Below are 23890 nucleotides of genomic sequence, written 5' to 3' on the forward strand. Positions count from 1 at the left end.
CAGTAAGAAGGATTTCCCAGCCCTTCAACACAACAATAGATACAAAAGGTTGTGCACTCTGCTTGATCAGCGCTTGTAGAAATAAGGAGGTCTCTTAATTGCTCCAATGTAGATTTATTTGAATTATACATGCAAAAAATAAATGTATATCATAGTGAAATACCATTTATTACACATCCGTAAAAAAGAAGTACAGTTTAAAATTCATATCCAATATAGAACATAATTAAAATATAAAGTGGGGATCCTAAAAACGGCTAGCAGTGAACAAGTACCGGTTTTGTTGGAACTGATCAACAAGTAGTTCCAAGAAGAAACCAGGATACAAAAACGTTGCACGGAAGCCGGTAATACAACGCCTCTTTTGGACCTTGATAAAGAATCCAGACCAAGATTTGAAACGCATGGGCAGGGGGACCCGGAGAATGGCATCAGTATCTGGATAAGGCTATTCTGGACATGAACTTGTGCGCAAATAGAACGGTTGATCAGTTCCAACCAAGCCGTTACTTGTCCACTTCTAGCCGTTTTTAGGATCCCCACTTTATATATTAATTGTGTTGTATACTGGATATGAAATTTAAACTGTACTTCTCTTTTATGGATGTGTAATATACATTTTTGTCTGCATGTATAATCCAAATGAATCTACATTGGAGCAATTAAGAGACCTCCTGATTTCTACAAGCGCTGATCAAGCTGAGTGCACAACCTTTTGTATAAGGTGATATGTATGGCCTCTGGTGTATAGCATCCCTGTCATTCTTATCACTTACTTGCATTATTACATACATAAAAGTGTGATTGTAGCACATTAGTTTCAGTTACCGGATTTGAAAGCGATCACTCCTTCATATATCTACCCCTCTGTCCAGTTAAGTGAAACCACTATATTGTCTAAATATTCGCTATAATACAATTTACTATGTTCATAAAAGGGCAGGAAAAGAATCCTTATTGTACCCACCCATCATTGTGAAGGTCTTCCCTGAACCAGTTTGACCACTACAAAAAAACAGAGATAGAAGAACTTTATTATCAACATTACATTTAAAAAAAAAAACAACCCACGAACAAACGAATACTACACCACTGGAAAATGCGGTTACATTATACATTAGTAATGAGTAGTGAGGTTTTTCTATAACTAATACCCCTTACACATCAAAAAGCTGGGTCGTTCCTAGGTGTGACGCTTTCACATTTAACCCAGGTCACATATTATACAGAGAGAAACCCAGGTTTAACCCTTCTTATAACCTGGGTTGAATTGCCGGGTTGGTCGACTCGGGTTATAAGCGGAAGCGCTTTCACATCGCACATCAACCTGGGTCCATATGTCATCAACACGGCAAAAACCCGAGTCAAAGACACTATTTTCCCCTTTCACATCGCAAATGCCAGGTCACAACTAGGATTTGGTCACGGGACACGGCTTCATTGGGATGGAGGAGCAGGGGAGGAGGCAGTGCTTGGAGCGGAAGCTGCCGCCTCCCTATAGTGTAAAAGGGACATGGATCACTTGACTTGGGTAAAACCCTGCTTTTAACCCGGGTCTGAATGCCGGGTTGCACCAAATGGCGCTTTTGCACCACACAGATCCTGGTTGACCTGGCAACAACCCAGGTTATTTGTGTGGTGTGAAAGGGGTAACAAAGTTGATAAAGTAGTGTATAGCAGCGCTCCCAAAAATATCTTTATTGGTGATATTGCAAATGGAATTGAGGGTAAAATGTGCCTTTTTGCAGATGACACAAAGGTATGCAACAGGGTAGACACACCAGGAGGGGTAAAACAAATGATTGATGATCTAGGTAGATTAGAGGAATGGTCAAGAGCATGGCAACTACAGTTTAATGCAAAAAAATGCAAAATCATGCACTTGGGTTGCAAAAATCCAAAGACTAAATATAGTATAAATGGCACTATAATGGAAACTACTGAGGAAGAGAGGGATCTAGGTGTCACTATTTCAGGGGACTTAAAGGCAGGTAGGCAATGTAACAAAGCAATGAAGAAGGCAAGTCAGATGCTTGGTTGCATAGGGAGAGGTATCAGCAGTAGAAAGAAAGAAGTAATAATGCCACTGTATAGGTCATTGGTACGACCTCATCTAGAGTATTGTGTTCAGTTCTGGAGGCCATATCTCCAGAAGGATATAAATACATTAGAGACTGTACAAAGAAGGGCAACTAAAATGGTGCATGGCCTACATCACAAAACGTACCAAGAAAGACTAAAAGATCTTAATATGTATACTTTAGAGCAGAGAAGGGAAAGGGGGGACATGATAGAAACTTTCAAATATATCAAGGGTTTTAACAAGGTACAGGTGGGAGACATTCTTCACAGGAAGAGGAGCAGCAGAACACGAGGACATGCACTGAAACTAGAGGGAGGAAGATTCAGGGGAAATTTAAGGAAGAATTACTTCACAGAAAGAGTAGTAGATAAGTGGAATAGCCTCCCATCAGAGGTGGTAGAGGCAAATACAGTAGTACAATTTAAACATGCTTGGGATAGGCATATTGATATCCTTACAAAAAAATAAGGATCAAATATGGTTTGAGGTAACATGTTTAAAAAAGGGGCAGACTAGATGGGCCAAGTGGTTTTTATCTGCCGTCAAATTCTATGGGGCAGATGTATTAAACCTTAACAAGAGATAAATGCAAGTGTGATAAGGAGAGATAAACGTCCAGCCAATCACCAGCTAACTGTCATGTTACAGGCTGTGTTTGAAAAAAAGTCATTAAAGGAGCTGATTGGCTGGACGTTTATCTCTCCTTATCACACTTGAATTTATCTCTTGTTAAGGCTTAATACATCTGCCCCAATGTTTCTATGTAGTAGTCACCATGCTGAAGGAATGCCAGCCTCCACAAAGGAAACAAAAGAACAATGGAGCGTGTGTGTGGGGGGGGGGGGGGGGGGGGGGGTTAATTTCTACTAATAAACAATTTATAATAAAATACATTTATTGAAAAAATACAAATACACCCCCTGAAAATTATTATTCCCATTGACCACGCCCCTTTCAGCAGCCCTGGTTGTATTCAGAAAGTTATAAGCTTTCCAACAACATACTTATCACAATGCATGAAAACAACAGAAATAGCATGGAACCTTATAACCTCGCCCTTAAAGGCTCGTCCAAACAATACAATATAATAGTCAAATAAATCACAATATTGAAATTAAATAATCAACACTTAGGCCCTTATTCAGATCTGATCGCAGTACAAGTTTGGGGCAGATGTAACATGTTCAGAGAGTTAAATTTGGGTGGGGTGTGTTGAAACTGAAATCTAAAAGTACTTGTTTCCTAGAACGGTGGACAGATTTTCTACGTACGCAAAACGTAGGGAAATCGCATCGCATGGGCCATTTTAGTGCCGTGCGATTAGATTTTTTAATGTAATTTATTCACTGCTCACCAGGAAACGCATCGCACCTCCAGCAAAATCGCATACGATTTTATAAGGTGTGTGATGCCATTACATTACCTATACAATAACATCATTGTATGACATACAATGATGTTTTACGCACCCCCCACTATCCACGGCACCCCGAAGCATGGTGAGCGGCGGCTAGCGGGTCCTCCAACGTTTTCAGTCCACCACTACGCAGATTACTTTACATGTATTCCGCTGCGCTCGTCACACTATATAAACTCAACTCCACGCCGACGTGGATAGTGGGGGTATGAAAAAGTCAGAGGACGCGTTCCGCTGTGCTCGCCACGCTTCGGCGTGGCCTGGAGTGGATAGTGGGGGGTGCGTAAAACCTCTTTTTATGACATATAATGATATTTTCGTATAGCTAATGTAATGGCATCGCACACGATTTTGCGGAAGGTGTGATGCGATCCCCTGGGGCACACAGAGCAGTGAATAAATTACATAAAAAAAAAAAAAAAAAAACGCATCACACGGCACTAAAATGGCCCATGCGATGCAATGCGATTTACCTACCCAGAATAGCCCACTAAGCAAATAGCTTAGTGGGCGCAGTTCTAGGAAACAAGTACCCTAAATTGCAGTGTAATAACTCACTCAAATCTGACTCTCTCTATACATGTTACGGTACTTATGTATTATCCGGGCATCTGGCTTAGGCTATGTTGTCATAGTAGCCATTGCCGGGCGCCCTGCTAATATGTAACTTACTGCGGTGGAGCTGCTTCGGCAGGCGGAGATCCCAGCGGGCTGAAGGGGCGGCCACTGGAGCTTCATCGGCGGCCGCCCAGATGGGGAGATCCCGGCGGGCCGGAGGAGACGCAGACGCGTCCTGGCAGCAATGTATGTAATTCACTGTAATGCCGCTGGGGGAGCATCACATGGTTTACCTGCTCCCCCAGCGGCACAACGCTAATTGCCTACATTGCTGCCTGCGGGAACTGTCATGGTGGACAGGGAGCCGAGTGCCGGATAAGGGGAAGGCTGGCGCAGGGGACATCATTGAGGTAAGTATAATGCACTACACAGGCACACCCACACTACACACACCAGCTGCTAACATCCCCACTATCCACGTCATACCCCCTTTATCCACGTGGGCATGGAGTTAATTTTAAAGTTTAAAATTTGGTGAGCGTAGCGAGCCACCGAGCCTGAAGCGTGGCGAGCCCCACGAGGTGAAGCATATTCGCGTCCGCTCGCCACGCTTCGGGCTCGATGGCTCACCACACTTTATAAAATTAACTCCACGCCCACGTGGATAATGGGGGTATGATCCATTATGTTTTAGCACGGCCCCAGTTACGTTAATTACGTAGTTAACATAAGTTACGTAGCCAGCACAGTGGTGTATTGGTATTCTCAATGCACCACTACGCAAACTACGTAATGGGCGCCCTGCTAATACATAAGTACCCATGTTACATCTGCCCCACCTGCAGTACAAATGGTTTTGCCCATTCTGAGAACAAATTTGTACTGTGTTCAGATCTGAATAAGGGCCTTAGTTCTTCCGGGATGCATCAATCAAAAAATAAAATAGAATAAAAAATAATAATAATAAAATAACACGAAAAAAACAGCCCAACTTGTGCTGATTAACCCCTTCCCGACATTTGACGTATATATACGTCATGGCCGGGATGTACTTCCCGACACATGACGTATATATACGTCATGACTTTAAACGGTCACCGCGTCCAGAGACGCGGTGACAGAGGGATGATGTCTGCTGTCCCTGACAGCAGACATCCTCCTTCATTGCCCAGGGGGGGGAGCTATGCCCCCCGTTATGGGCGATCGCTGTGATTGGCTGTTCAAACATGAACAGCCAAAATCAGCGTTGAAATGTGCGATGAGTAAAAATTAGACGCTGCTGCCCCCTAGTGTCCCAAAAAAAATAAAGGAGGTTAAAATAATGATTTTTTTTATAAAGTATAGATATGGTCTTTGTTAGTTATTAACTATTTTGAGTGGTATGATTATTTGTCTCACAAGCAGAAAATGTAACATTTAGCAAATAGAAAAATGTTCCATTTTTTTACGACATTTTGGTATTTTTCACAAAAAAAAAAAATTGTATCGACCCAAATTTACCACTAATTTAAAGTACAATGTGTCACGGGAAAACAATCTCAAAATCACTGGGATAAGTAAAAGCAAAAAAAAAGTTATCCCCACTTAAGTGATACATGTCAGATTTGAAAAAAAGGCCTCTGTCAGGAAGGCAAAAACATGCTGCGTCGGGAAGGGGTTAAGTCAAAAGGCCATATAGTGGTAATAAGCAATAGGTGTATATGGCTGGATTGTAACTGTACTTCATAACAGATTTTTCCTTTTATGTTAGAAATGTATACGGCAGGTACTTCAGCGGGGCCAGGCCCGCCCCATTTAGTGACAGCGGCGGCTGAGTGCGCCCCCTTTAGAGATGTCGCAGCTCGGGCATGCCCCTTTCGTGACATCGGCGGCCCGGGACCGCCCACAACGGTATTGTCGGCTGGCCCAGTCTGCCCCACTTATGCTGCCCCCAGTGCAGCAGTGCCCTGCACAGCTTAGTTCCTAGGAGGAACACTAGCTGCCTAGGTGTTATCCTTGACTCAATACTCGCTCCCATTACCAATTGCAGGACTTTCTTCCGGCTGCACCCACTCTGTGGGATGTCCTCCCAGGCACAATAAGACTCTCCTCCAGTCTCCAAACCATGGCCCTCCAGCTGTCGTGAAACTACAAGTTCCATCATGCCTTGCCACAGTTTTGCTGTTAAGGAATGCTAACACAATGGCAAGACATGCTGGGAAGTGTAGTCACAACAGCTGGAGGGCCACAGTTTGGACATGCCTACTATAAGTGTTCCCTGAAAACTCATCTCTTCAGGCAAGCTTATCAAATTCCAGAACTCAGCTTATTTCCCTATAGATTGTAAGCTTGAGAGCAGGGCCCTCCTACCTTTTGACTGTCTGTAAATACAAGGTTTGTTGTATAACGGTGTCCTTTTGTAAAGCGCAATGGAATATGCTGCGCTATATAAGTAACTGTTAATAAATAAAAATAATTCTCCTTCTCTTGGGCTTTTGTATGGGTATGTCTCCTTTTCCCTTCTAGTCACCTATATGCAGAGACGCGGTGACAGAGGGATGATGTCTGCTGTCCCTGACAGCAGACATCCTCCTTCATTGCCCAGGGGGGGCAGCTATGCCCCCCGTTATGGGCGATCGCTGTGATTGGCTGTTCAAACATGAACAGCCAAAATCAGCGTTGAAATGTGCGATGAGTAAAAATTAGACGCTGCTGCCCCCTAGTGTCCCAAAAAAAATAAAGGAGGTTAAAATAATGATTTTTTTTATAAAGTATAGATATGGTCTTTGTTAGTTATTAACTATTTTGAGTGGTATGATTATTTGTCTCACAAGCAGAAAATGTAACATTTAGCAAATAGAAAAATGTTCCATTTTTTTACGACATTTTGGTATTTTTCACAAAAAAAAAAAAATTGTATCGACCCAAATTTACCACTAATTTAAAGTACAATGTGTCACGGGAAAACAATCTCAAAATCACTGGGATAAGTAAAAGCAAAAAAAAAGTTATCCCCACTTAAGTGATACATGTCAGATTTGAAAAAAAGGCCTCTGTCAGGAAGGCAAAAACATGCTGCGTCGGGAAGGGGTTAAGTCAAAAGGCCATATAGTGGTAATAAGCAATAGGTGTATATGGCTGGATTGTAACTGTACTTCATAACAGATTTTTCCTTTTATGTTAGAAATGTATACGGCAGGTACTTCAGCGGGGCCAGGCCCGCCCCATTTAGTGACAGCGGCGGCTGAGTGCGCCCCCTTTAGAGATGTCGCAGCTCGGGCATGCCCCTTTCGTGACATCGGCGGCCCGGGACCGCCCACAACGGTATTGTCGGCTGGCCCAGTCTGCCCCACTTATGCTGCCCCCAGTGCAGCAGTGCCCTGCACAGCTTAGTTCCTAGGAGGAACACTAGCTGCCTAGGTGTTATCCTTGACTCAATACTCGCTCCCATTACCAATTGCAGGACTTTCTTCAGGCTGCACCCACTCTGTGGGATGTCCTCCCAGGCACAATAAGACTCTCCTCCAGTCTCCAAACCATGGCCCTCCAGCTGTCGTGAAACTACAAGTTCCATCATGCCTTGCCACAGTTTTGCTGTTAAGGAATGCTAACACAATGGCAAGACATGCTGGGAAGTGTAGTCACAACAGCTGGAGGGCCACAGTTTGGACATGCCTACTATAAGTGTTCCCTGAAAACTCATCTCTTCAGGCAAGCTTATCAAATTCCAGAACTCAGCTTATTTCCCTATAGATTGTAAGCTTGAGAGCAGGGCCCTCCTACCTTTTGACTGTCTGTAAATACAAGGTTTGTTGTATAACGGTGTCCTTTTGTAAAGCGCAATGGAATATGCTGCGCTATATAAGTAACTGTTAATAAATAAAAATAATTCTCCTTCTCTTGGGCTTTTGTATGGGTATGTCTCCTTTTCCCTTCTAGTCACCTATATGCATCAGTGTCCTCCCTCCTATGTGTGTTTGCACTAACACCTAACTTGCCTCCAGGCACCTGGGATGAAGTTACACCACAGTTTACTTGGGTATAGTCAGAGATTCCAGATGTAAAACATGCAAAAGACAAAACTGAAATTAAGTTGGATCACATTTGTCATTAAACTTACTAAGCAAAGATTGTTCCATTGTAGCCATTCATGCAGGATTCCACAATATTTTTTGCCACGTTTGAAAAAACGGATTCCTGGAAGATAGAGGTACATGTGTCACTTTTTTTTTAAAGTAAGTAGTCCCAAATATATCTGCAGAAAGCCATTACCTGGACACTAAAACAACATTTAGGTAAAAAAAAATAAAAAAAATAAGTGATTCTCAACTGGTAAGGTACATTATACTGATGTCAACATAACTTGTTGTCAAAACTGATGATTTGTTGCCATAAAAGTGTCGACAATATCTTTTAAGGTCAAGTAAACAACAGCGCTAATAGACCTAAATTGATGCGTTTATTAAAGCAATCAAAATTATACACAATTAAAATATAAACTGGCTGGCACATCAAATATTAAGATTATAAACAGACAAATGCTGTAGATGCAGGTCAGGCAATAGCAATAAGTACTTTAAATGGCTTGGATTACTTAGTTAAGTATGATCCCTCTCATTTTCACTGTCAATCAGTGTTAGTATAAAGGATGATTGGTAAACATGTAATAGTCTCTCAGGTATACCACAGTTCTCTCACAGCTGGTATCGGGTGACTAAACTAAGCACGGATGACTGCCTGTATGCCTCCCGACAACAGCTATGTGCGGTCCTGCGCGGTGCTATAGCCTGACAGCAGTCAAAATCTAGTCAGCTCCAGTGTTTTCTCTCCAGTGAAAGCATTGGCCGGTACTGATCACTCAGCACACGTGTGCTGAGCGATCCGTGCTTAAGCACGTCTCTCGGCACAGGCTCCAGTGTCGCCCCATGTATCCAGGGCCTAACTTCTGAATAAAACAGGAGAGAAATAGTCATCCAGTAGATAATGCTGCTAAAGCCCTTTGTCAAGTATGCGCAGTGAGAGCCAGGGAGAGGCGCGCACCACATGCTCAATTAAATCATCAGAGATATTGTATTAAGGACTCTTACACATTTGCCTGCATATACCCTTCTAAGTGATGTGCATCCATCACGCACAGGCCACGGTTTAAAATCACCATGAATAATGCTGTGGCAATATAACTGATCATTGGCAGATGACAGAGCTGTATGCAACCTAGCGATACTGTTACTGAGGCTCTCTCTCAAAATGGGGCAGATGGATTAAGCCTGGTGAAGAGAAAGTAGAGTTATCATAGAAAATGATAACACACCAGCCAATCAGCTATGTTTAAAAAATGACAGTTAGGAGTTGATTGGTTGGTGCATTATCTCTTCACCAACCTTAATACATCTGCCCCAATGTATCAACTACGTGGCACTGTTAAGTATTACTGTGTTGGCATACTGGGATAGAGATCACTGTAGGATGCTGGATTAACAGTAAAACTAAGAGGACACTAGCAAGCAACTGCACTGCATTACAAAAAGCTGGTATAGTATAGTAATAATGTGCTGCAAAATAAATGCAGAGATTAAGTACATTCTTAAGGTGGATACACACTATACGATCTTTATGAACATCGACAAGATGTTAATACATCTTGTTGATGTCCCTTCCTGCTTCGCCTCGCTAATGAGGTGAAGCAAGAAGTATTATTGCGGCGTGATAAGCACCGCTATAATACATCTGCCCCAATGTGCACTGGGCAATACTTTGGTTCTTTCACTAATTCTATATAGGGAACTTTATCAATTAAGAACTCTTTAAAATCTATATAGGTAACCCACCTGAGTTGCATCCGTATTTGCCACATGGTCAAACGTAAACATTTTCGGCTCAGGTTTAGAATGCAGACGGATTGCGTTGGTAGACAGAACAGAGAGACAGAGTCCCTGATCCCCATCACCGGCAACCAAACTTCCTTCCACAGGGGGTCTAATTCTCACAAAGACTTTTATGGCATCACCTTCAGGACTACACAGATTAATAGGGAAACTTATTAAGCATATTAATATCACCTTATATAATAAAAAAACTAAAAAAATAAATTATACTGAAAAAATAAAAAATGGACTAATCTGCTCCAATACATCACAGATGATTTGCAGATTTGTTTTCGTCCAAAGATTGGACCAGCAAATCATGGAAGTGCCCATACATCACATGGATTGTAATTTTAATAATGACATGCAGAACATTTAAATAATGGGCTGCACTACAAAATGAACATGGAGAGATGCCTACAATTCTGATTGGGCATGCAGACCCCCTTCACATTTTTGTTACCACTATATAATAGAGAAAGCATATGAATGACACCACATAATAGAGTGCACAATTAGTCCCACCATATAATACCGAGAGCATTTGAATTAATTCAAGTTAATGGAGCAAGCCAGTCAGGGCACTCTGCTACCTATCATAAAGGGGCAGTGGAAACACAAGGGCTGTGACTACAGGTGCCAGTGTGCTGCAAAAATGCCAGCTATTATGGGCACAGCACATAGGGCACTTTTGTCATGAATAAAGCATTAGCAAAACCAAACAAAACCCATCAGTGTCACACATCCCAAACCACACTGACTCGCGTTACCATAACAATTAAACATGTGCATGAAAGTAAGGAAATAATAAAAAAAAAAAATAAACTAGGTAGAACTACCTCCAGGCTGAATCACCTTGGGGATACACCGCATTGGGTACTTGTGCCATAAAATTAACCAGTCCTAAACTGGTCAGCACAGGGATGGATTTACTCGGAAAGTGGGTCCCAAAACATAAAATGGGGTCCCCTTCCCACACAACACCCAGAGACCCAAGGTTATGCATCTGGCGATGATTGTGCGGACTCATGCCATGCTAATAGTGTCAGTGGTGGCTCGTACCTTATGGGAGGAGGGGGGCTGCAGCTTGACGCGATGACAGCACCCCTCCCCCGCCTGCAGTATGATGACAGGCTCTGGGACTGGCACATGCACAGTACCGACCTCTGTATGCGCACGCGGCCAGCTTCTATGGGCTGCTTCGGCAGCCCATTACAGGAAAAGCAAGGATTATACTCACGATAATACCTTTTCTTCGGAATACTTCATGGCAGCCATTACATTGGGTTCATCCCTCTCTCCTCTCCAATTAGACAGGTAGTTTTTTCCCTTAGGATCCAGCCCCTTCCTCTATATAATCTGGCACCTCCCCACAGACCGTAGTCTTTGACTGTCTCCGTCCTGATCCTAGGGAAAAAACACAAACAGGGAGGGCCAACAAACTTTTGGGCTGCCATGAAGTATTCCGAAGAAAAGGTATTATCGTGAGTATAATCCTTGCTTTCTCCTTCATACTTCATGGCAGCCATTACATTGGGATGTACCAAAGCAGTAGGGTGGGTTATACTATACCTCAAGCCAAGACTTGTCTAAGAACTTCACTTCCAAAGCTTGAGCCCGCGACATCCAATGCATAATGCTTAGAGAAGGTATGCAAGGAAGACCAGGTGGCTGCTTGACAAATTTCTTTAGCCGAAACTTTGGCCTCTCTCGCCCAAGAAACCGCCATTGCCCTTGTCGAGTGAGCCTTAATGCCCTCAGGAACTTCACGACCCACCTTCTTGTAAGTAAATGCAATTACTTCCTTTAGCCACCTTGACATTGATTGCTTTGATGGAGCCAATCCTTTCTTTGCCCCCTGGGGAATCACGAATAATGCTTCTGATTTCCTGAACCCCGCCGTCCTGTGTAGATAAATCTTGATAGCTCTCAAGACATCTAGGGTATGCAATTTTTCCTCTTTCTTCGTCAGAGGATTTTGGAAAAAACAAGGCAAAACTATTTCTTGACTTAAATTAACTGAGGAAACCACCTTGGGTAGAAAGGCCGGCCTCGTCCTCAGCACTACCCGATCCGGGAAAATCTTAAAATACTGTTCTTTGATGCACAGAGCATGAATCTCTCCCACTCTTTTTGCTGAAGTTATTGCAACTAAAAATAACATCTTCCATGTTAGAAACTTTAACTTCGCTCTGTCCAATGGCTCAAACGGAGCCTCCATTAGTCCATTCAAAACCAAATTAAGATCCCACTGGGGGATTATTGACCTAACTCTAGGCCGGATCTTCTTGAGAGCCTGACAAAACCTTTTAACTAAGCTATGTTCTGCTAGTTTCTTGTCTAGCAGCGCACTCAGCGCCGAAATCTGGACCTTGAGTGTTGAAGCCGACAGCCCTTTGTTAAGCCCATCACAAAGAAACTGTAACACTTGAGGAATGTTTGCTTTAGGAAAGGTGAACTTGCCCTTGGACCAATTTGCGAACACCCGCCATATTCTGTAATAGATCTCTGACGATACCTTCTTTCTCGCTTGGAGAAGTACTTCAATGACTTCTGGGGATAAATTCTTGTCTTTTAGTTGCCGCCTTTCAATTTCCAGGCCGCTAAATTCAATCTGTGAGGCTCTAGGCAATAAACTGGGCCCTGCTTGAGCAGATCCTGAGTCACTGGAAGAAACACTGTGTCACAACTGAAGGGCTGGATGAAGTCGTGTGGTGTGTAGCAACCGGAGGCGGACCAGAGGAGGAAGGATTAAATCGTGCAGGTTTAATAATAGAATTCATCAATGGAAACAATACACACTTGAATACTTTCTTTAAGTGGCAGTTAGTGTTAAATAATACTTGAGCCAGCAAGGCACTTTTAGAAGAAGAAAGTTCATTTGAATAATGACAGTTCAAGAGCACAGGACGACAGGCAGGGGTCTTGAAGAATAAGAGGATCCGGAAAGAGAATGTACTTGATGGTAAATGAAGGATCCTTGAAGACTGGAAGAAGATAAATGATGAAATGAGGATTGCAGAATTGCTTGGAAGCAGGAGACTTGAAGAGCTAGGCCAGGAAGCTCAGGGATACAGGAAGAGGCCAGACTGTGGAGAGGCCTGGCAGCGATGGGGTTAAGCAGTAACCTAGACCAGCCACAGAGCACGAGCAAGGCACCAAGGTCAGGAGAGGTGAGTCAGAGAGCCGGAGTCAGCTGGGAGCTGTGAACGCCTCGGGAGACTCTTTGTACTGACACTGAACAGCCCTAGGCAGATCCCCTATATCCCAAGAGGGCGGCTGCCATTGGCTGTCAGGTCAGTAGGGGCAGAAACCTCAGACCTGGGCCAATCTGCTATTTGCCCTTAACCAAGATGGCGACGCCGGCCTCCCGGCACCATTACAGCACACTCTGCTACACCTGTCAGCGTCCCACGCTGCCTGCTGCCCACCAGACTGCCGCTGCCCGCTGCCGCTGACCCGGAGACCACTACACGCTAGCCGACGGCGGGCGCGAACGGGTGAGTAATATGCCCGCCGCGCACCGCCGCGGCTGCGTGTGACAGTACCCCCCCTTTTCTGGGTGACCCCAGGGCACCTACGCACCTTGTGTGGGTTCCTTTGGAAGAATTGCCTCACCAGACGGGGAGCATGAAGATCTGCAGCATCAACCCAGGAGTTCTCTTCAGGACCGAATCCAAGCCATTCTACCAGATACTGCAGATGGGCATTGCGACAACGTGAGTCGATGATGCGCCTCACCTCGAACTCTGTCTCTTTCTCTGAGCCAATCTTGGGCGGTTTGGGCACCTTCTTCTGATATAAGTTCAATCTCAAGGGCTTTAGAAGAGACACATGAAAAGAATTTGAGATCTTCAGGGAAGAAGGAAGCTGTAGTCTGTAGGCGACAGGGTTAATAACTTGAGTAATTGGGAATGGCCCGATGAACCGGGGAGCCAGCTTCATAGATGGTAACCGAAGGCGTATGTGGCGGGTAGACAGCCACACTCGATCTCCAACCTTCAATTTGGGAGCCGCTCTTCTTTTCCTGTCCGCCATCCTTTTGTATCGAGCGGATGCTTTGAGGAGAGCTGTATGAACGTCTGACCAGATTTTCGCAAACCGTTGTAAGGAAGCAGCAGCTGCAGGAACATCGGAAGAAGATAAGTCTGAGAAATCTGGAGATCGGGGATGTTTGCCAAAAACAGTAAAAAAGGGAGTGGTGCCGGAGGATGAATGATAAGAGTTATTGTGCGCATATTCCGCCCAAGGCAGAAGGTCTACCCAGTCGTCTTGTGAAGAAGAGACGAATAAGCGAATGAAGGCTTCCAAGTCTTGGTTGACGCGTTCCGTCTGCCCGTTGGTTTGTGGGTGGAAAGCGGTGGAGAACTTGAGTTTGACTTGTACAGCGGAACAGAGGGCCCTCCAAAACTTTGCAACAAACTGCACTCCACGGTCAGATATAATCTCTTTGGGCAACCCATGGAGTTTGAAGATTGTGGAAATGAAGAGCTGAGCCAAAACTGGAGCGGATGGGAGGCCTTTCAATGGGAAGAAGTGCACCATTTTTGAGAACCGGTCAACTACCACCCAGATTACCGTATGCCCTTTGGAGGGAGGAAGTTCGCAGATAAAGTCCATAGACAAGTGGGACCATGGTTCTGTGGGTATGGCTAGAGGTAGAAGAGGACCGGCAGGAGACGTTCTGGAGGACTTATGCTGGGCGCACTTTACACAGGAGGCGACAAAGCTGGTTACATCTCGACGAATGGTGGGCCACCAATATGAACGTAATAGAAACATTAGGGTCTTCTGTGCACCAGTATGTCCTGAGAAACGGGAAGCGTGTGCCCAGGACAGCACTCTCTTGCGAAGATTGAGGGGAACAAAGGTTTTGCCCGGAGGAGGTGAAGGTTGGACCGTAACTTGAGCAAAAACCAGAGGATCGAGGATTGGTCGAGGAGGAGTCTCAAGGTCTGCTGGAGTCTCGAAAGAGCGTGAAAGAGCATCGGCCTTGGCATTCATCGACCCGGGTCTGAATCTGATCTGGAAATCAAATCGTTCGAAGAACATGGCCCAGCGGGCTTGACGAGCAGTAAGGCATTGGGCGTGCTTGAGAAAAGAGAGATTCTTATGGTCAGAGTATACAGTGATCTTATGTCGTGCCCCCTCCAGGAGGTACCGCCACTCCTCCAACGCTGACTTGACTGCCAGTAACTCTTGCTCCCCAATGGGGTAATTCTTCTCTGCTGGAAGAAACTTCTTGGAGTAGAAGGCACAAGGGTGAAGTTCCTGGTCCTCCCCTTTCTGCGACAAGATTGCCCCGACTCCCTCTGAGGATGCGTCCACCTCGAGAATGAAGGGTTTGTCGAGATTTGGCTGAAGAAGGATTGGAGCGGAGACAAACGCATTCTTTAGTTGTTGGAAGGCTAGAGAGGCTTCGGGTGGCCACTGACTTGGATCTACTCCCTTACGGGTTAGAGCAGTAAGGGGTGCAGCAAGGGTGGAGAAGTCCCGGATGAAGCGACGATAATAATTTGAGAAGCCCAGGAACCTCTGGATGCCTTTGAGTGTGGTAGGCGCTGTCCAGTCTAGGATGGCTCTTACTTTCTCTGGGTCCATCTCTATCCCGGTGCTGGTGAGGATGTGGCCAAGGAATGGAATGGAAGTGACCTCGAAAACGCACTTGTCTAGCTTGCAGAATAATTGATTTTGGCGTAGACGCCGCAGGACCTCAGAGACGGTTTGACGATGGAGATGGAGGTTAGGGGAGAAGATGAGGATATCATCGAGATACACCACGATGGAATGATACAGTAAGTCCCGAAATATGTCGTTTACAAACTGTTGGAAGACGGCCGGGGCATTGCAAAGACCAAATGGCATCACCAGGTATTCGTAGTGGCCATCTCGGGTGTTGAAAGCCGTTTTCCACTCGTCACCGGAACGAATTCGGATCAAGTTGTATGCTCCTCTCAGATCCAGTTTGGTAAAAATAGAAGCCCCTCTGATCTTATCGAAGAGTTCGGTGATGAGGGGTAATGGGTAGCGGTTCTTGACAGTGATATCGTTTAGGCCCCTATAGTCTATACATGGCCGGAGAGTTCCATCTTTCTTTTTTACGAAGAAAAACCCCGCTCCAGCTGGCGAAGTGGATGGACGAATGAAGCCTTTATTCAAGTTCTCACGAATGTAGTCAGACATAGCCTTGGTCTCGGGTAGAGATAAGGGGTAGATACGGCCCCGCGGTGGGAACTTCCCGGGTATCAGCTCTATCGGACAGTCCCAAGGACGATGAGGTGGCAGAGTATCGGCACCTCCCTTGCTGAATACATCAGAAAAAGAATGGTATGGTGTGGGTATAGACACGGGTGAAGCTGGAAGACTGGGACCTCCTTCTTGAGGATTAATTTGATTGAGTGGAAGGATACGAGGCATGCAAGTGGTTAGACAGTTCGTACCCCATGCTTTGATCTCCATGCTGGTCCAATCAATATGAGGATTGTGTTTAGCGAGCCATGGTAGGCCCAGGACCATCTGGTGTGATGACTGAGGAAGGACTAAAAACTCTAGAGTCTCTTGATGTAAAGCACCGACTAGCACTGTCACTGGATTGGTTTGAAGGGTGATTTGCCCACTACAAATACGACTCCCATCCACTGCAGTGAGAACCAGGGGATGGACCAAGGGTTGTACTGTCAAGGAGTGTTGAAAGACGAAGGAAGAAGAAAGAAAATTTCCTGCCGCTCCGGAATCCAATAGGGCCTGGACTTTGATTTTCCCTTGAGGACACACAAGGGTAACTGGAATGGTGGAAACAGTTGAGGAGGGAGATGAAAGCAGAACTCCTAACCGGGCCTCCCTCTGGGAGGTTAGGAGCGTCCGTTTCCCGGACGCAATGGACAAGAGGACAGCAAATGGGCGGAAGAACCGCAGTACATGCAAAGATTCTCCCGTCGTCTACGGGACTTTTCTTCCAAGGAGAGCCGAGAGCGATTGATCTGCATGGGTTCATCAGGAGGTGTAGTTGTGGAAGAACCTGATCTAGGAACGGGAACAACATTGGTGGTAAAGCGAGGGCGGAGGCGATCGGAGCGGTTTCTCTCTAGTTGGCGCTCCTGCATCCGTAGATCTACTTTGTTGCACAGGGAGATGAGCTCGGCCAAGGTAGCAGGAAAGTCACGAGTAGCTAATTCATCCTTGATACGACCTGCCAGCCCATTCCAGAAGGCGGAGACGAGAGCCTCTTCGTTCCATTTTAATTCAGAGGACAGGGTCTGGAACTGCACAACATACTGTCCCACAGATCGGCTACCCTGGCGAATCCTCAGGATTTCAGTGGCGGCAGAAGCCACTCTGCCAGGTTCGTCGAAGATGCGACGGAAAGAGGTAATGAAAGCTTCATAGTCATTGAGCAGGGGGTCAGAGTGTTCCCAGAGAGGGGACACCCAGTCCAGAGCTGACCCTGCCAGGAGAGACACAATATATGCCACCTTTGCCTTGGAGGTTGGGAAGTGAGACGACTGCAGGGTGAAATGAACATCGCATTGGTTCAGGAACCCACGGCATCCCTTTGGTGAACCATCAAACTTGCTGGGAGTTGGCAGTTGCATGTGATGAGGAACTACGGATCCTGGTGTGGAAACAGGAACTGGAATCACTGGTGCGGGAGCCACCGACACTGAGGGAGCCGCCTGGGGCGGGGACAAGGCCTGAAGAAACTGAGCCACTTGGCGTTGGGTAGTTTCCACTTGTTCAAGACGAGCCACGATGCTTTGAAAGACGTCCGCTATGGAAGCCTGTTCAACACCCGACTCCATCGTGTCAGTACAAACTGTCACAACTGAAGGGCTGGATGAAGTCGTGTGGTGTGTAGCAACCGGAGGCGGACCAGAGGAGGAAGGATTAAATCGTGCAGGTTTAATAATAGAATTCATCAATGGAAACAATACACACTTGAATACTTTCTTTAAGTGGCAGTTAGTGGTAAATAATACTTGAGCCAGCAAGGCACTTTTAGAAGAAGAAAGTTCATTTGAATAATGACAGTTCAAGAGCACAGGACGACAGGCAGGGGTCTTGAAGAATAAGAGGATCCGGAAAGAGAATGTACTTGATGGTAAATGAAGGATCCTTGAAGACTGGAAGAAGATAAATGATGAAATGAGGATTGCAGAATTGCTTGGAAGCAGGAGACTTGAAGAGCTAGGCCAGGAAGCTCAGGGATACAGGAAGAGGCCAGACTGTGGAGAGGCCTGGCAGCGATGGGGTTAAGCAGTAACCTAGACCAGCCACAGAGCACGAGCAAGGCACCAAGGTCAGGAGAGGTGAGTCAGAGAGCCGGAGTCAGCTGGGAGCTGTGAACGCCTCGGGAGACTCTTTGTACTGACACTGAACAGCCCTAGGCAGATCCCCTATATCCCAAGAGGGCGGCTGCCATTGGCTGTCAGGTCAGTAGGGGCGGAAACCTCAGACCTGGGCCAATCTGCTATTTGCCCTTAACCAAGATGGCGACGCCGGCCTCCCGGCACCATTACAGCACACTCTGCTACACCTGTCAGCGTCCCACGCTGCCTGCTGCCCACCAGACTGCCGCTGCCCGCTGCCGCTGACCCGGAGACCACTACACGCTAGCCGACGGCGGGCGCGAACGGGTGAGTAATATGCCCGCCGCGCACCGCCGCGGCTGCGTGTGACACACTGGACCCGCAATCGCCATACTCTCTAACATGGGGAACCAAGCCCTCCTGGGCCAGTAGGGAAGGATAGCTATGACTTGGACCCCCTCCGTTCTGACTTTCCACAATGTCCTGTGAATGAGGGAAATTGGAGGGAACACATACCCCAGGTGAAACTCCCAACTCTGCGATAGGGCGTCCACTCCGCTCGACCCCCAAGCCGGGTACCGTGAGTAGAACTGTGGCAACTTCTTGTTGACTGCTGAAGCCATGAGGTCCACCTCTGGTTGACCGAATTGCTCTACTATTTCCTGAAACACTGAGTCCTTCAGCTCCCACTCGCCAGGCACCACGCTTGTGCGGCTCAGATAGTCTGCGAGCTGATTGTCTTCCCCCAGCACATGGAGCGCTGATATGGACAACAGGTTTTCCTCGGACCAGCACATGATGTTTCGCACCTCTTCTAAGAGCCCGTGACTCCGTGTACCTCCTTGTCTGTTGACATAGGAGACGGTAGTGGCGTTGTCCGAAAAAATGCGCAAGTGCGCCCCTCGGACGTCTTCGCTGAAGAATTCTATTGCCTTCCACACGGCCCTTAGCTCTCTGTGATTGGAGGAGAACTCTGACTCGTGCCGGGACCACTGACCTTGACATGTCTTGCCCAGACCATGCGCCCCCCAACCCGTAGCGCTGGCGTCTGTGGTGATCACCTTGTAACGGGGACTTGCCAGTGAAGATTTTCTTGGTACTAGCTGATCGGCCTCCCACCATCTTAGGGATTCTTTGGCTGCCTCTGAGATCTTTATCCTTCTTTCTAGTGGCACCAGTCTTCTCGAGTAACCTAGAAGGGACCACTGGAGAGGTCTCATCCTCCATCTGGCCCATGGGATTATGTCCACCGTGGACGCCATCATCCCTAAGAGACTCATTGCTGACCTGAGGGGTACCCGATCTTCCTCGTAGATTCTTGAGATTAGCTGCTGGATTTTCTCGCACCTCTTTGTGGACAAGGACACTTGAAACCTCACGGTATCCACCAATACTCCCAGAAACTGGAGACTCTGTGTTGGCTCTAGACAACTCTTCTCCCAGTTTAACAGCCACCCGTGTTCTTGAAGAAACTGAATGGTGTAGTCTCTTGCTGTGACCACCTCTTCCTCTGAAGGTGCCACGATCAACAGATCGTCTAGATATGCCCATATCATGACTTTCCTTTTCCTCAGTTCTTCTATCAAGACCACCAGAACTTTGGTGAAGACCCTTGGTGACGAGGTGAGGCCGAAGGGCAGACAGGTGAACTGGAAGTGATCGTGACCTATGCAGAATCTCAGATATTTCCTGTCGTCTGGGGAGATGGGAATATGGAAGTAGGCGTCTTTTAGGTCGATGGAGACCATAAAATCGTTTCTTTTCAACCCCATTAAGATCGACTTTGTAGTCTCCATGTGGAACTTTCTTTTCTTTATGCGCAAGTTTAATTTTCTTAAATCTAATATAGTTCTGTAACCTCCAGAACTCTTGCTGACTATGAAGAGACGAGAATAAAAACCGGCTCCTTCCTCTTCCTCCGGGACTCTCACCACTGCTCCTGATGCGATGAGTCCCTTTAAACTTAAATTTAGAGCTTCCCTTTCTATCTTCGAAACTGGGATCTCTGAAACACAAAATTTCGCCATTCTTGGCTTTGACATGAACTCTAGGTGATAGCCAATCCTGACTACCTCCAGAACCCATCTGTCTCGGACGGTTTGTTCCCAGACGCGAGCAAAGCCCAACAGCCTTCCCGCTACCTGGGCCTGCTCCACCATGGGACCACCGTCACTGTTTCTGTGTGGTTCCCGAACTTTCGCCTCTTTTCTTGACGTATTGCCGAAAAAAGGCTCTGGACGTCCCTTGCGCGTATCTGTCCCGGACAGACCTGCCTGGCCTGTAGGACTTGGCCTGTCTATACGCTTGTCTGGAAGAATATGAGAAAAATCTCCCTCTTCTGTCCTGTGGTAATCGGACTGATTTACCGCCTGACATTCTTTGAATCATCTGATCCAAACAACTGCCGAAAAGGAAAGCACCCTCATAAGGCAATGTTGCTAGCTTGTTCTTCGAATGGGAATCTGCCGCCCATGATTTAAGCCATAAAGCCCTACGGGCCACCAACCCCGATGTCAGGGATTTTGCTGCAAAATCAAGACCATCTAGGGAGGCCTCACACATATAGTCCACTGCCAGCTGCACCTGGGTAAGACTTTTGCCGATTTGATCACGGGAAACCTTTTCCTGTATGTCTTCCTGCAATGCCGAACACCAAATTCTGAGCGCCCGAGAAAGGGAGGCCATGGCCACCCCTGATTTCAGTGAGACTGAGGCAGAGATATGTAGTCTCTTTAGAGCACTCTCCATTTTTTTATCCATTGCGTCTTTCAGTGACGCCCCATCCTCAAGAGGAATGGTAGTACGAGTCGTCACTTCTGACACTGCTGCGTCGACTTTAGGTATATTACACCACTTAATGAACTCTTCATCCTCAATGGGAAACATTTTTTGAATTCTCTTAGTCGACCCCACTCTCTTGTCGACACCCTGCCATTCCTTAGCTAGGATATCCTTCACAACCTTATGTACTGGAAAAGATCTCCCTTTTTTAGAACGATCCTCAAACAATGCGTCAAATTCAGACTTTGCAGGCTGCTTATAGTTAAGTGTCCTATAGAGATTTTTAAGCACTGCTTCTACCAACTCCACATTAAATAGACGCTCGTCCTCCAATACTTCGCCTGACTCAGCTGATGAGCCCCCAGACTCCTCCTTGTCCGCATCATCATGCACTGACACATCACCGTCATCTTTATCAAGGCTAGTCTGGGACCTGGACCTTTTATTCCCTGCATACTCCTCTTTGGAGATAAAGTTTTTCTTCATCCAGTCTCTCATTTCAGCTAACTGGGCTGATATATTCATCCCAACATCCTTCTTTGTCAGACACTCTAAACATAGTACTGTCTCTCCAACAAAGGCTCTATCGCATCCTGGACAGATTTTAGTATTCTTGGTCTTAGCCACTTTCTTTCTGGGCACTGAAGGCACACTACAAGACAAGAAAGAAGATACTAACTACCTGACTGCAAACATGGCATGCTGTAACAGCGTGTCCTCATTAAGAGGACTTACCTGGGCGGCGGTGTAACCCCCTTCTGAGAGGCATCATCCATGGCAATAATCCTGGCTTGCTACCAAAACGTTCTTGCAGCCGAACAGCCTTGCGCCTGTAACACCGACCAGGCGCCTTTTAATACACGCTGCCGCAGCCGCCAGCGTCCCCCTCTCTGCCGCTGGCGCCAACCCGGCGCGCACTTCCGCCTAGCTGGAACGCACGCGGCCGTGACCCGCACGCCGCGTGCATCCGCCGGAAGTGACGCGCGCGTCACCAACGCCGTCCTGACTGCCGGGGAGACTCAGCGCTACCCAGGAAGGAAGCCGGAGCCTGTACCCGGACACTGGAACACGCAGGAGGCGGCAAACAGGTGATACTTACATGCGCTATGCAGGGAGGGACGCCATGGGTTCTTACAATGTCCTTGCCACCGGCCCACGGACACACTTTTAGGCTTAGGCACCGCCAGCCTGCCTGCCCAGGTCTCCGGTCGCATAACCAGCCTACCGGGTATATCAAAAATAACAAACTAACTCTAACTGACTACCTGTCACAGACAGAAGGAGACAGGAAAAAGACTACGGTCTGTGGGGAGGTGCCAGATTATATAGAGGAAGGGGCTGGATCCTAAGGGAAAAAACTACCTGTCTAATTGGAGAGGAGAGAGGGATGAACCCAATGTAATGGCTGCCATGAAGTATGAAGGAGAAATCACTGTCCCGGCGCCTGTATAATACAGATGACAGGCACTGTGAAGGGCACGAGTGCAGTATGATGTAGGTACTGTGCATGCAAAGACCCAGTATTTCATGGGTTGCTGCTCAGCAGCCCATAAAGAGGCATCCCAGAGGGAGGGAACACCTCCCAAAGGGACCTCGGTTGGGTGACTGGCAGGTCGGACTTCCAACAGTAAGTCACTGCCAGTCACAGTGAAGCCAGTGTAGTCTCACAGACTGCATCTGGCTACACTACAGTGATGGATTTTACCTGGGGGGGTTTGCAGCCCATAGGTAAAAACCACCACTGAATATTGTGCTTTAAAGGGCTACTACAGGTCTCACAAAGGTATCCCAGCACTAAGAGAACAAGTGCCAGCATGCCCACACATTACAGGAGCCTGCTGACAATTTTAATGAAAATATAATAAAATATTTTATTCAGTGTCTCTCCATGCTTCGTTGCGTCCAGCTATTGTTAACCATATCAGCGGTGTAGAATGTAGCACGCACACACTTAACTAATTCATTCAGTGATGTCACTGGGAGACACACCAGACATGCAGTTGCTGATAATGTTGTCAGATTGAGCTGCATGCACAGATGATATGGGGGAGGGGTCATTAATGACAGTGTACCATTAAGGAGCATGTACCGTTTGGAGCATACCCACTGGGCGATATTGTGAACAATATCTCTCAGAGGGGCCAAAATTAGATATATCATTCATTATATTTATTTTAGTTTCCTTTATAGCGCAGCAGATTTCGTTGTGCTTTAGAATAGTAGACTGTGATAAAACAAAACTTGGTAACAACAGACAGACTTGGAGGTAAGAGGGCCCTGTTGCAAGATTACAATCTAATCTGTGTGTGTAAAAGTGCCCATACATGGTGGCTTGGCCTGGCTTGTGAGCGGATGTGGGTTCCCAGAGCTCCGCATTTATCCTGTCCTTACCTCCTGATCCGGGGACCCTGGCTGTCTCTCCTCTCTCCCCCTCATGCAAGAACATCTCCTGCGGGTCCTGAGCTACTGGCTGACCGGCTACAAGGCTCCCGTGTCGGCTCTGGCCTCCCGTGTGCTGAGCGCCATTTTGGATTCCTCAGAACCCTCACGTTTAAGCTGCGGTGACGGCTGGGGGTTTTTCGTGATCGGTTTGCTGGAGGCGACTCCTCTAGCTCTCTCTGCTGTGACTGCTGAGGCAGCCGGAGGGTGAAGATTCCGGTGTCTGAGTTTCTGTTCGAGCACACACCCGGTGGAGACGGGTGCAATTTTGGATCTTTCCACCCTTCATTTGCGGCTCTGTGGCGGTGGCGTTAGACGCTACAGGGGATATTGATGCTCCCATATTTACAGCCCCTGGTGCCGCCCTATATCTGGAAAAACCCTGCCTGAACATTCTGAGTTTACCTTAGCGGTGCTGTTACCTGGTGTGTTTGGATCCGTCTGCTGTGCACTGCTAAGGCTG

At 46.7% G+C, this 23890-nt stretch overlaps 1 protein-coding gene across 1 annotated transcript in view; it reads right to left on the reverse strand.

The window, feature by feature from the left end:
* KIF15 (kinesin family member 15) overlaps positions 1 to 23890 on the reverse strand; it is a 78561-nt gene that overhangs the window by 51717 nt on the left and 2954 nt on the right. Inside the window, exons 3-5 of the mRNA XM_083188562.1 lie at positions 9866 to 10052; positions 8158 to 8234; positions 968 to 1005 (exon numbers count right to left, since the gene is read on the reverse strand). Coding sequence (XP_083044688.1) covers positions 968 to 1005; positions 8158 to 8234; positions 9866 to 10052 — 302 coding nt within the window. The remainder of the gene's footprint in view (positions 1 to 967; positions 1006 to 8157; positions 8235 to 9865; positions 10053 to 23890) is intronic.

The sequence above is a fragment of the Crinia signifera genome, chromosome 5, assembly GCF_055691185.1.
Source record: "Crinia signifera chromosome 5, ASM5569118v1, whole genome shotgun sequence".
Lineage (NCBI taxonomy): Eukaryota > Metazoa > Chordata > Amphibia > Anura > Myobatrachidae > Crinia > Crinia signifera.